The 14,886-nt window shown below is 39.5% G+C and overlaps 1 protein-coding gene across 2 annotated transcripts; it reads left to right on the forward strand.

Annotated features, from left to right (window-relative positions):
- LOC148107830 (olfactory receptor 6C2-like) lies at positions 1-5,627 on the forward strand. 2 transcript variants are annotated; one of them, XM_087855223.1, is made up of 2 exons: positions 1-40; positions 4,669-5,627. In XM_087855223.1, the coding sequence occupies exon 2, from the start codon at positions 4,692-4,694 to the stop codon at positions 5,625-5,627; it is 936 nt and encodes a 311-aa protein (XP_087711349.1). In that variant the 5' UTR covers positions 1-40; positions 4,669-4,691. The 2 variants fall into 2 exon arrangements, with proteins under 2 accessions (XP_087711349.1, XP_087711351.1); XM_087855225.1 differs by lacking the exon at positions 1-40 and adding an exon at positions 3,158-3,173 and having other exon boundaries at positions 4,657-5,627.
- Positions 5,628-14,886: the final 9,259 nt, after the last annotated feature.

A 14,886-nucleotide genomic window follows, 5' to 3' on the forward strand; every position in this document is an offset into this window, starting at 1 on the left:
AACTCTGCCCTTAGTATTTCTTTATACAACACTGAACGGGTTATCAGAGGCACCAAAATTCACAAGCTTCATAAAAAATTCAGGAAAGGAGTGCCTGGATGGCTCAGTCAGTTAAGTGTCTGATCTTTGATTTTGGCTCAGGTCATGATCTCAGTGTGGTGAGATTGGGTCCCTCCTTGGCTCTTGCTGAGCATGCAGCCTGCTTGAGATTCTCTCTCTCCCTTTCCCTTTGCTGCTCACCACACGCTTACATGCATGCTGGCTCCCAGTCTCTCACACTCTTTTTCTCTCCATAATGTTCAACATAAAATTTGTCAACACTGTTTGACAAGTTAGTCACAAGAGCTATCATAAGACTGGTCATAGACTACAATGGGAATATTAAGAGGAAAAGCTACTTCTATCTTAAGGAATATAGATTCCTAGTGAAATTTATACCTAAACCAAGACTTGAAAGACGGATAGGGAGGGTAGAGGCTGCAACTATAGAAATCACTAAAATCAACGGGATCAGCATCTGAGAATTTCCAGAGATAATTTTAAGCATGGCCTTTTATGGGAACTGCTAGTACATAACTGAAGCAAATTGAATCAGGAGACGTGAAACCAGCACCCTGACTCTATAGACTGTATTCTTTATCACTATGAGATACTATCTCTTTTTTTCCTTTCCTTATTGAAGTACAATTAACAGTGTTATATTAGTTTCAGGTGTACAATATAAGGATTCAACAGTTCTATACAGGACTCGGTGCTCATCAAGGTAAGTGTACCCTTATACCCTTTATCTATTTTACCCGGTCTCCACCCACCTCCACTCTGGTGACCACCAGTTTAGACTCCCTATATAAGAGTCTGTTTCTTCTTTGTTTTTTTTATTCTTTGTTCTTTCATTTCTTGTTTCTTAAATTCCACAGATGAGTGAAATCATGTGGTATTTGCCTTTCTGTGACTGACTTATTTCATTTAGCATTATATCCTGTGGATCCATCCGTATTGCTACAGCTGGCAAGATTTCGTTCTTTTTAAGCCTGAGTAATGTTCCCCTGTATATCATAAGGGTATATGCATACTAGATGGTAAGATAACAGCCAGTGTAAGCACACTAGGAGAATAGAACAAGAAATTCGGTCAATTGTTTGAAGTAGTACTGGAAATATTAGAAAGATCTCCATATACTCACTAAGAAACTTAAATTTTATAACGAAGGGAAAAGGGAGTAGTGGAAAGCATTAAAATTACTGCTTGAGTCACAAAAATTCCATTTACAAACCCCGAAAACCATAAATCAAAGTTTATTTTTTAATTCAACTTAATATCAGTGTCATCCCTCTCTACTTAACTCCAACACCTACCTCATTCTCATGACTCATTACCATCTATCTGTTGCTGCCCTCAACCCAGCTTCACCTTAATTCTGGTACATTTGCACAGTTCTGATATTAACAGGTAAAGAAATACCAGCACCCACCAGAGCTTGCGTTACCAAAATAATGCATCATCTCTTCGGCTCCTCAAATACCTCTTCTATGCTCTACTGCTGTGGGATCGACCTCTTGTTTCCCTTCCCAGATTACTCTTACGGTCCAGTGATTCTCCGTATAAGCTTTAAGACACTTTCACCATTTCTGCAGCAAATTGCAATACAGGAAAATCTATGAAGTACCAAAGGTTCTTTTTTAGTTTCCTGCCACCATTAGGCATGAGAACACCTTTCTTCTAATTCTACACCAGTCTTGAGAATGGGAAAACTATGTGACTTTCTAAGCTCTTTTAGCCTCTGTTCAAGGAGCAACTAATTATTTCCTATTATTTTCCTCCTTCGATCTCTACAAGGAAAAAAAAACTGCAGAAGTCTATGTCATTTTCTTTCCTTCTGTTATTCTGGCTCCCTATCACTGGAAGATAGCAGAGGGCCTCAAACATAGAGATCTCATTCAGAGCCATCAAATTCTCTAAACTAGCCCCCAACTCTCTTATCCCCTGCTAAACAAATTTCATAAATTCTCTAAGGATGAAAGACTTCTCCTTACTCATTACTCTGAATAAAATATTTATTGCCTGAAAATATTCCATTAATCTAAATGCTTGATGCATTTGAAACTTAAAATCCATAAATATATTCCTTCTTCTACTCTTCCCAATTCTTACTTAAAGCCAAAATGAATTAACTTTCATGTAACTGAGGGATAGATCAAGAGTTTTAACGAAACATCCAGGATGCGATGAATGTTAGTTAATAACACTTCAGAAACATTTTCCCACAACACATAAGGGAGAATTAATCACATCTGGGGTTTTTAAAAAATTATTCTGATTGCATTGATTTTAAAATATTGATGGAGAAGCAAAGACATATGTTAAGTGTATGTTAATATGCCTTTCCAATATTTTAGCTATGAGATAAGACACCCAGAATAAAATCAGAACTGTGAGTGCGAAAGTAAAAGTAACAAATTAAGAACAGAACCAGAATGGCAAGACCTAGTGATAAAATGGGAGTAAAGTAAAAGGAACAATAAAGAATGTCCTTATATGAGACTTAGGGTTGACGGGAAGGATATGCAATAGTGAGAGGCACACTTAAAATCCTGAAATGTGCACATCTACAGGACTCTCAAAAAGAAATAAGAAGATAACAAAATAAGAATGCTCAGTGTAGTTAATGAGTATTCACCATATTCCAAATGCACCTCTATATATTTATCTATATTATCTAAATTTATCAGTATAACCCTAAGACGTAAATATTAATTTAGCTGAATTTTGCACATGAAAAAAAGCACAAGATAAAGAAGTTAAGCAAATTGCTCAAAGACACTCAGAAAGGAAAAAGGGAAAGTGTACATTCAAACCTTCTAAGTCTGATCTCGACGCCCAAGAATACGCTGAATGTTGAAATCAGAACACCGTAAGACGTATTTTTCCTGCAGATGTAAATTTCGGAATTACCAGCCTATTCGAAGCCACCTTACTTATAAGAATCACCTCATTCATAAGAGAGAGCAAAAGAAAGTATTTTCTAGAGAAGAGATTTCAGATGCATAAATAACCACAGGGATTAGAAAAAGAAAAACCACGAAAGAGAACGAAAAAGAATAGACAAAGCAGTAGGAAGAAATTCAAGGAAAAGTGAAATAGTGGGAATGAAGCTGTAAAGACTTTCATAAATTAGCAGTTTATAGTCTCATATGCCACAGTGTTTGAGGTAAATGAAGACTGAATTTTATTTAATGAGTGAAACAAGAGGGAGGCTGGTGGTGGGTGACCTTGGCTAGTGTAATTTAAATGGTGCAAAAATCAGAGGAGTTGATGTACAAATGGTAAATAGGACAGAGGAGACAATTACTATGTAGTGAACTTTAAGTGAAAATATGGAAGTATAATTCAGAAATGGCTAAAACTTCTTCCACCTGATATTGCTAAATGTCATTTATAATAAGGTGGTTGCTTATATTTCAAACTGAAACAAGGCTAGCCAAAAACAAACAAAAAAGCAAGGATGTGCCTCTTCAACTCTATAAACATACTCCTAATGTTCCCTTACTTCTCTGTAATAAATTTTAAATCCGACACATTGCTATGCAATACATACAAGGAGCGATATGTTATTGTCAAACGTGTTTAGAAACAACAGAAATTTATTTTAGAATTTTAATATCAAGAATTTGCTTTTACTGAGAACCCTTTGATGGGAAAAGAGGGGAAGGTTCTCAAGAACAGTAGCAGTTAGTTAGAGTATAAGAGGGCTTTCACTGCTGAAGAAATCTAGAAGAAAGTACTGAATGAGACAATACAATCCCACACCTCAGCTTGCAAGCTGGGGAGAAACTCTTCCTAGCACAAGGATACCCCAAAATCATCAAAATCTATTCTAAAATAGAAACAAAATACAGCCAAAGGTAAATATTACAATGCTAAATGTGTACCTTTAAAGTAAAATTTCTATGGTGAAACCAGAAAAAAATTGGGTTGTTAACACATTAAAATGAATCTTTAAGAAAACATAGCCAATAAAAATGTATTTTGTTTCCCAATTAAAAATATCTTTTTTTATGATTTTTATTTTGTTAAATTAGTCACAATACAGTACATGCCCAGTTTTTGATGCAATATTCCATGATTCATTATTTGCATATACCAATTAAAAATGTCTTAAACACACTTCCAAGACAATGGTCTAAATAAGCTGACACAGCATAAGCTATGCAATAAGTATACATTGCCTGTTTAATAATTAATACTCATGTAAACTTTAATACTGGGATTATCTTGCCAAAGACCATTGTTAGTTTTTCTTCAAAGTCTTCTCTGCTAGAACCATGTCTGCAGATAGAAAATTTGGGGAGGGCAGAATTGTTGATTCAAAAGCAATTTATGGACAGGATTTTTTATTCAAATATGTTTATAAGATAATACATTGAACTGACACCAAGTTTACCTAAGCTGTAGATTTATTAGAAGCAGCAATAGAAAGTATGTGATTCAAATGTGAAGACTCGGTTTGTTTGACACAAAGAGGTAATCAAACATTGTCTGTGTTACGTGCACTCACTTCTCAACTAACCAGTGTATAGGAATCACTCTCAGATTTACTTCTCTTGAGGTTAGACAGTGACCAGGACTTTGGAGTTCTTCATATAATTTTCTCTATTGTTTCAAGCAGACTGGGCAAAAAACAGTAGTCAAGGATGAGAAACCAAACATCAATAACGTTCATCTTGCTGGGACTGACAGAGGACCCTCAATTGAAAATTTTGCTTTTTATCTTTCTGTTTCTTTCCTACATGTTCAGTGTATCTGGCAACCTAACCATCATCATCCTCACTCTGATTGATTCCCACCTTAAAACACCGATGTATCTTTTCCTCCAAAATTTCTCCTTCCTAGAAATTTCATTCACAACTGCTTGTGTCCCCAGATTCTTATACAGCATATCATCTGGGGACAAGTCCATTACCTATAATGCTTGTGCCAGTCAATTGCTGTTTACAGACCTCTTTGCAGTAACAGAATTTTTTCTCCTGGCCACCATGTCCTATGATCGCTATGTGGCCATCTGCAAACCCCTGCGTTACACCATCATCATGAGCAGCAGAGTCTGCAGGAACTTCATCCTCTTCTGTTGGGTAGCAGCACTCATCATCATTCTCCCACCAATGAGTCTAGGTTTGGGCCTGGAATTCTGTGATTCAAACATCATTGATCATTTTTGCTGTGACGCATCTCCTATCCTGAAGATCTCTTGCTCAGACACATGGTTGATAGAACAGATGGTTATAGTCTGTGCTGTGTTGACCTTCATCGTCACCCTCACGTGTGTAGCTCTTTCCTACATTTACATCATTGGGACCATTCTACGGTTTCCCTCTGCCCAGCAAAGGAAAAAGGCCTTTTCCACTTGTTCCTCCCACATGATCGTTGTTTCCATTACGTATGGTGGCTGCATCTTCATTTATGTCAAACCTTCAGCCAAGGATGAAGTAGCTATTAATAAAGGGATTTCACTCCTTATTGCTTCTATCTCACCCATGTTGAATCCCTTTATTTACACACTGAGAAACAAGCAAGTCAGGCAAGCTTTTCATGACTCAATTAAAAAAATTGCATTGCTCTCAAAGATGTAAAGGAGAAATGAGTCAATGCATCCAACTGAAAGGATGAAGAGGCACAAACATGACCTTCTAATACTATTTGTCTCTATATCATTTATTCCACAGTCATACAGACATTCCCACTTTCTTTTTTTTTTTTAAAGATTTTATTTATTTATTCGACAGAGACAGCCAGCAAGAGAGGGAACACAAGCAGGGGGAGTGGGAGAGGAAGAAGCAGGCTCATAGCAGAGGAGCCTGATGTGGGGCTCAATCCCATAACGCCGGGATCACACCCTGAGCCGAAGGCAGATGCTTAACCGCTGTGCCACCCAGGCGCCCCTCCCACTTTCTTTTTAAACAGCTTACTGTGCGAACCCTCTTCCATTTTTTATTCTTCACGAAAACTAAACTCTGGGGTATTTACTCTTAGTGTCTGACAGCAACTGATGTTTGCCAAATATGTTGGTTGTTATCCCTGAAAACACAGTACAACACATTTTTTTTCTTTTTGCCATATTTGTATACTGTTAGGTGTGACTGTGTAGCCTATGTTATACTTAACAGAAAGGCTGTGGAAGTGATGTGCACCATTTCTAGACCTGACCTATAAAACATGTAATATGTTATTCACCATCCCTTTCTTTTCCCACCTACCAGCCAGATGCCAGATTTAAATGACTTTGTAAGCTTCACATTGGTGATAAATGCAGTTGATTTTCCATCTCAGCTATAGTCTCCATCCAAAGACAGGCAGTCACAGCAAATTTGATAAAGCTTCTCCTCTGCCCCACCTCAACTCAGTTGTCACCAGATTTGACAGGTAAAGTATTAGGTAAGGGGACCACATACAGTTACCTCTATTTTAGCTAAATGGGTGAAATTATGACCCATACTAATGTATCCTTAGAAGTAACTATTAAATTTAAGAGTGTGAATGTTCTGTCTTGACTCTTGGCATCCTGCTCCTCAGACACCCATAAATTCAAATCCAGGCCAGAACAACCATATGAGGAAAACAGTACTAAAAATTATATACACAAAGCTGTGACTTTCTGCTACTACCCACACCTCTTTCACCTCTCCTGGTCCTATAAACCTTCCCAGTGCCCATATTATTTATTCTCATCCTCACTGTGAGAAGACAATTATTTAAATAAAATTCCAGACTTTTGTCAACCACATTTTTGGAATAACTAGTGTTTAAACTGCCCTTTCCTATTTCCAGGGAGCCCATTGCATTGCAGGCATTATGGAATATAATACGTCTATATAATGTTTTGTTCTTCTTGACCCTTTATGTACATTGGTAGGAGTAAATCATGTAACTGTATCAGAAGGAATAGATTCAAGATGCTCTAGAAGGGATTGTGCACATGGATGTGGTCCCTCAAGCTCTTGCAGATCCCCTAAGCTTACATGAGGAAGTAAATTTAGCCCCCTGTACAAAGATTTGCCATTCTCAATCACAGTCCTCACTACATTTGGAACTCTTACAAGCTAGGATAAATTGAATAAATCTGAATGAGCGTTTTCAGACGTGCATGTTGAGCTAAAGTGGCTTTCTCACACATTACCATTGATATTTCACTGGTAATTCTTTAGTGACATCCTAATAATGGAGCTTCTTTTCATCTTACTCTTTGAAAACATGTTTCTCTGAAGGTCTGTCATTAATTAATCCCTTTTAAGGGGATTTCACCAGGTCCTTCCTCCTTTCTGCACCATGCACCCTGCCTGCTGGGTCCTCGGTCACAACTTTGATCCAACACCATTAAGGCTAGGCTGTCACCGTTCTGCACTCCACACCCTGGGACCTAAAATGCAGCTATGACTAGACTGCACTGCTCTATGCCCCGCCCACTGAGGCACTACTGCCCCCTCCCTGGAAGTGGAAACACTGCACCCCACCTAGCGGGCAGCTTCACACTCCTTTGCAGATGCAAGTCTTTTCCCACCAAAGCCAGTTTGAAAAGGCTGCAAGAGGCAACTGCTCCCTCAAATTTGTAGACATCACTGCAAAGCCATGATGTTTCATAGAAACATGAAAAGGCAAAGTAATATGACACCATCAGGGAAACACAATATTTTTCCAGCAACTGAGACCAAACAAGTGGAAATCTATGAGTTATACGAAATAGAATTCAAAATAATTATTTTAAAGGAGATGAACAAGTTGTGAGGATCTAAGTACAGTATGGATAATAATTATAATACCATACTATATACTTGAAATTTGCTGAGAGATCTTAAGCATTCTCACCACAAAATAAAAAATTATATACTTATAAAGTGATGGATACGTTAATAACTTGATTGTGGTTTTCATCTCACAATGTTTATGTGCATTAAATCATCATTAGATCATTACATACAATTTTATCTGCCAATTATTCCTAATAAATCAGGATAAAAACTCAGAAACATATATACAAAAAATAATCAATTAATTAATAATAAAAATTGAAATGGAAAGGCCCACCAAATATAAAAACAGAAGAATCATAAAACTGGGAGGTATTTCTGAAAACTATCAACAGTAATCATTTTGCCTTTTCTTTTATTAAAACCTTTTTTCTTTTTTATTACCTGAATAGTTATATTTACACTAAGCATTCATTACACATTTTACAGGATTAATAAATTAGAAAAATTGTCCTTATCATCTTACAAATACTTAAAATGATGTTGAAATAAAAGAAAAGAAAGTTGCCTTTTGCCTTGTAATCTGGTACTTATTATTGCATACCTGGCCTACTTCTGATGTTAACATTATTTGTATCTGCGTCTCTCAGGACATTTTCCCCAGTTCTGTTTATTCCACTCTATAGTCCCAGAGTCTGCACAAGAGATTCATTAATAATGTTTACATCATAACCACCAAGGACATATGTGTTTATTTCACTTAAATGAAAATTGGGTCAATTTTGTCAATTTAGAAATATTTTCCTGTGCTAGAAATATCAGAATATCAATTTTTACAGAAACAGAGATCCTTATCTACCCATTTAAACTATTAAAAGCTTTGCAGTTAACAGGTTAAAGGAAATATTTCCTGGGCTCACAAGAAGACAGGCTTCTTGCTGAGATACTCTTCATCTTTTAATTGAAACCGGTGTGGACTTTTCCCTAGGACTGTAAACCCAATTTTGAGAAGGGATACCTATGCATGAGGGTGCTTTAGTTGGAGGACGGTTCCTGGAATCTGTTGTCTATTACATATAAGAATGTGGCACAATGTTCATGGTTCCATACCACTATGGTGATGCTTCCTTATGCGTGAAAGATGATGTTCGTTGGTCTTTCCTTGTATAATGTGGTGTCTCAGAGATAAGTGTTTGGCACTTTCATCAGGCTTCCACGACCACGTTGGTTAATGCTTCCATATTCATGAATGATGATGTTAAGGCTAAGTCGGTTCCCGTACACTGTTGTTCCTTACAGATAAGTTTATGGCATTTTCGTTATGTTGCCACAACCACTTACGATACGGATTCCACATTAACCAAAGATATTGTACGTTGTAATATGGTTCTTGTGCACTGTTGTTTCTCAGTTATATGTTCGTAGGTCTTACCTAATGGTACCATAACCACCTTGATTCATACTTCCAACTTCAGGAAGGCTGATGGGACTTGAAGGGCATTATCCTGACACCGTTGTTTCTTAACTATAAGTATGTGGACCTTTCCCTAGGCCTACACACCCAATGTTGAATAGGGATCAGTATTGAGGAGGCTGATGTTAGTTGAAGGTGTTTACCTGTACACGGTGGTTTATTACCAATAAGGATGGGGCACAGTCCTCGAGATTCCAGAACCTTTTCATTAATGCTTCCATATTCGTGAAAAATGATATTGACTTTTAATGCTATTCTGTAAAGTGGTGTTGTGTAGGGATAGGAATGTGGTCCTTTCCTTCAGATTCCACCTCCACCTTGGTTCATGTTTCCATATGCGTGAATGGTGATGTCTGTTGTAAGGGGTTCTTTCCTGTACACTGTTGTTTCTTAGATATATGTATGCGGTCCTTTGGTGATTCATACACCCCTATTTTCTGAAGAGATGTAGAATCATGAGGGTGATGTTAGTTGAGGGCAGTTCCTATACACTGTTGTTTCTTACAGATATGTACGTAGACCTTTCCTAATGCTTCCACAACCACTTTGATTCATGCTTCCCTATTCAGAATTGATGATGTTACTGGTGGACATTATCTTGACACCATTATTTCCTATAGATAAGGGTGTTGACATTACCCTCGGACTACAAACCCAATTTTGAGAAGGGATACCTATGCATGAGGGTGCTTTAGTTGGAGGCCGGTTCCTAGACACTGTTGTCTATTGCATAGAAGAATGTGGCATAATGTTCATCTTTCCATACCACTACGGTGAACTCTTCCTTACTCGTAAAAGATGATGTTTGTTGGTCTTTCCTTGTATAGTGTGGTGTCTCAGAGATAAGTGTTTGGCACTTTCATCAGGCTTCCATGAAGATTTTGGTGAATGCTTCCATATTCATGAATGATGATGTTAGGGCTAAGTGGGTTCCCGTACACTATTGCTTCTTACAGATAAGTTTATGGCACTTTGGTTACGTTACCCAAACCACTTACGATACAGATTCCACATTAACCAAAGATATTGTACACTGTAAGATGGTTCCTGTACACTGTTGTTTCTTAGCTATATGTTTGCAGGCCTTTCCTTTTTTTTTTATAATAATTTTTTTTATATTATGTTACTCACCATACAGTACATCCCTGGTTTTTTATGTAAAGTTGTTGATTCATTAGTTGCATACAACACCCAGTGCACCATGCAATACGTGCCCTCCTTACTACCTATTACCAGCCTATCCCATTCCCCCACCCTCCTCTCCTATGAAGCCCTCAGTTTGTTCCTCAGAGTCCATAGTCTCTCATGTTTCATTCCCCCTTCTGTTTACCCCCCCTTTCTTTATCCTTTTCTTCCCCTACCGATCTTCCTAGTTCTTATGTTCCATAGATGAATGAAACCATATGATAATTGTCTTTCTCTGCTTGACTTATTTCACTTAGCATTATCTCCTCCAGTGCCGTCCATGTTGCTGCAAATGTTGAGAAATCGCTCTTTTTGATAGCTAAGCAATATTCCATTGTATATATGGACCACATCTTCTTTTTTTTTTAATGTTTTTTTATTATATTATGTTAGTCACCATACAGTACATCCCTGGTTTCTGACGTAAAGTTCGATGATTCATTAGTTGTGTATAACACCCAGTGCACCTTGCAATAGTGCCCTCCTTACTACCCTTTCCAAGTCTATCCCATTCCCCCACCACCCTCCCCTCTGAAGCACTCAGTTTGTTTCTCATAGTCCATAGTCTCTCATGCTTCATTCCCCCTTCTGATTACCCCCCTTTCTTTATCCCTTTCTTCCCCTACCGATCTTCCTAGTTCTTATGTTCCATAGATGAGAGAAATCATATGATAATTGTATTTCTCTGCTTGACTTATTTCACTTAGCATTATCTCCTCCAGTGCTGTCCATGTTGCAGCAAATGTTGAGAACTCATTCTTTCTGATTTCTGAGTAATATTCCATTGTATATATGGACCACATCTTCTTAAGCCATTCATCTGTTGAAGGGCATCTGGGCTCCTTCCATGATTTAGCTATTGTGGCCAATGCTGCTATGAACATTGGGGTGCATTTGGCCCTTCTCTTCACTATGTCTGTATCTTTGGGGTAAATACCCAGTAGTGCAATGGCTGGGTCATAGGGTAGCTCAATTTTTCACTTTTTAAGGGACCTCCACACTGTTTTCCAGAGTGGCTGTACCAACTTGCATTCCCACCAACAATGTAGGAGGGATCCCCTTTCTCCACATCCTCTCCAACAATGTTGTTTCTTAGGAGATAGCAGGCTGGAAAGCACACAACAACCATGGATTCCACCCCCAGTGGGACGTGCCTGGTGTCCGTCCGGCTTGTAAACCTCTCTGAGTGCAGGGCAAGGCATCCTGGGGAAGAGGCGATAAACACACACGGCTTGGCTGAGCCCCTAATTGACAGAGTCTTGAAACCAGAAGCCTATTCTAGATTTCCTGCATAGCCCACAAGCCTTGGATCTCCATGGGTGCATACTCTTGATGGAAGGCAAGCATGAGGATGAAATGAATTTGATATTTGAAAGATGACTCTTTCTTTCCTTTTTTAAATTTAAATTCAATTTAATTAACATATAGTATATTATTAGTTTCAGAGGAAATTTAATGTTTCATCAGCTACATATAACACCCAGTTCTCGTTACACCAAGTGCCCTCTTTAGTGTCCATCATCCGGTTACCCCATTCCCACACCCACTGGCCCTCCAGCAACCTGCAGTTTGTTTCCTATAGTTGAGAGTCTTTTATGGTTTGTCTTCTCCCTGTTTCCATCTTATTTTTCCTTCCCTTCCCCTATGTTCATCTGTTTTGTTTCTTAAATTCCGCATATGAGGGGGGCGCCTGGGTGGCACAGCGGTTAAGCGTCTGCCTTCGGCTCAGGGCGTGATCCCGGCGTTATGGGATCGAACCCCACATCAGGCTCCTCCGCTATGAGACTGCTTCTTCCTCTCCCACTCCCCCTGCTTGTGTTCCCTCTCTCGCTGGCTGTCTCTGTCCTGTCGAATAAATAAATAAAATCTTAAAAAAAAATTAAAAAAAAAATTCCGCATATGAGTGAAATCATATGGTGTTTGTCTTTCTCTGACTGACTTATTTTGCTTAGCATAATACCCTCCAGTTCCATCCACATCATTGCAAATGGCAAGATTTCATTCTTTTTGATGGCTGAGTAGTATTCCTGTGTCTGTGTGTGTGTGTGTGTGTGTGTGTGTGTGTGTGTGTGTACATATATATACCACACCTTCTTTACCCATAAGATGCCTCTTTCTTGAACAGCAGCAAAATAAGGGGGTCCAAAAAAAAGACCCCCTCATGCAGCTTCTAAACATTTTCTAGGTCCTGGACCCCTTTCAGAATATGGTTAAAACTTGAAAATGCATGCAGGTACATACACACAACACTGTGCATGTAATAACTTCAGAGACTGATAGATAAATTAGACCAAGGCCTTTGCCTTCCAGAAGCTAACAGTTTTACAGAGAAGGTAAACAAACAAAGAAAAAAGCATGTAAATATAGATGAGAATACGACCAGCACTCTGAAGGACTGTGGTGTGTAAGGACTTTGAGAGTTCCTGGGGGAAAGATCAAGCTATAAGGTAAAGGGCCAAACAGAATGGGAAGGAACCAGCCCCAGATGCTCATGTATACTCCAGATGTCCGCTGAGGGCCTCTGCTTCTTGATGTCCAACTGAGGTGGGCTTGGATTTCTGAATCCCATGGACTAGGGAGTTCCACACCCTCTGCAGTATTTCTGTGGGCTCCCTGTGGGGACCTTGGTCTCCTGGTCCTTCTACCTCTCAAAATTCTGGCTTCCTCAAACACCACCTCTGTCCCCATACTACATCCTCCCCAACCTGAAATTCACTTACTCCTTTGGTTTCCACACAAAAAAATTCAATCACACCACAAGTTTTATAAACTATGAGAGATGGGGTTATATAAAAGGATCATGTTATACAGCACCTGGCCTTCAGCCATCCACTAAGTTCCTCTGCCTTCTCTCCATACTTTTGCCCCTTTCCTCCTGTCTTTAGGAGCAACTCCTGAAGTTCCTGAGCCTTACTGTCCCCTGACATGTAGGCCCTGGGAAGGACGAGGTGATTGTTGGTGGGGAGGGAGACCACACTCTCACCAAGGGCTCATCAAAGTATCCTTCCAACACACACGCGCGCGCGTGCACACACACACACACAGTGCTTTCTCCAAGAGGAATTCAGCAATTAGTCTCTCCATCCCACTTTTACTGGTTAGTGGAAGAGAACAAAATCCACTCCAGCTAGATTAAGCAAGAAAGGATTTATGGCAGGATATTAAGTATCTTATAGAACTACTAGGAGGAATTTAGAAAGGAGTTTGGGTGGAGCTTTCAGAAAATCTTCCCAAAGAAGATGCAGGCCACCGAGGAAGCTGCTCACTCCAGAACCAGCACTGCCCCTGCCACAAGGCTACCAGCATCCCTGAGGCTAGTGACAAGACACTAGGATGTCTGTTCATGCTGCCAGAGAAAGCTCAATCAATCCCTCCACTGCAATGCCAGCAGAGGCAGCAGGAGAAGCAGAAGTGTGGTCTCCACCTGGCTTCCACCCAGCTCTCTCAGTGCATCTGATAGTTGGATCTTACTTACCTTACTTACCTCCAGATCCCTGATTTCACGGGAGTCTGGGAAATGTGGTTCTCAACTTTCCAGCCTTTGCAATACTGGACAGTCCACTAGATGACAGATGAAATAAAGGTTGAGTGCCAATCTACTATGTACAACCATACCATATTATTGTGAGTGGGGGAAGTGAGACTGAGGAGAGAAAAGAGCTAATTCTTATTGCACATCTATTATATACTAGTTAATTTCCTACAACACACTATGAGTAGGTATTATCACCATATTAAAGGTATGGGAACTAAGGCTTATAGTAGATAAGTTATTTTCCTGGGTCACATCAGGACAGATACCTCCTAGGACAATAGGGGAAACCCCTACTCCCAACTCCCAGAGCTCAAACAAGCTAAGGAAATGTAAACGGACATGATCATCCATCAGAAATTCTAAACATTCTGCATGGTCTCCACTTTGACCTCATCTGTGCATAAGCTTATCCTATTGTGACCAACATTCACTTTCACTGATCACCCCAGGAACCACCTCATCTGTCAGCTTCTCCCTGAGGCTTCCATAAAGAGTGAGGTTCTGTTGGGCTGAGGCACCCATTACCACACTTCTGGAAGCACACAGGCTACTTCTCAGATGCCTTCCTCCTGTGGGAGTCTTTCACTATTTCTTCCAACACTATGGACAATTCTGGAACATCCATTGTGCAACTATTTGCTTCATAATTCCAGTCCCAACCTCAGCCTCTGGGGAGCTGGCCTGGCAACCTCAGCTTTGTTCCCCACCCATTCGTCAGAAGAGTAGTCCCCAACTTCCCCATTCAAATGAAGGTTTTGGGTCCTGCAGTTTGTTTGTGTGTCCATTGCCAGCCATGCTACAAACCTGACTAATCTCTTGAGTTCCAACCTCAGGGGCCCCACTTGCAGTATCTCACAGCACTCACACCTGTATTCCTCAGATTAATGTATATAATGGTGTCCCAACTGGGCTCTCACTCTTCAAAGACCTTCCTTGCTACTCTTCTGTGCTGA

Source organism: Ursus americanus, chromosome 24 (assembly GCF_024610735.1).
Source record: "Ursus americanus isolate L20-20 chromosome 24, mUrsAme1.1.p, whole genome shotgun sequence".
NCBI lineage: Eukaryota > Metazoa > Chordata > Mammalia > Carnivora > Ursidae > Ursus > Ursus americanus.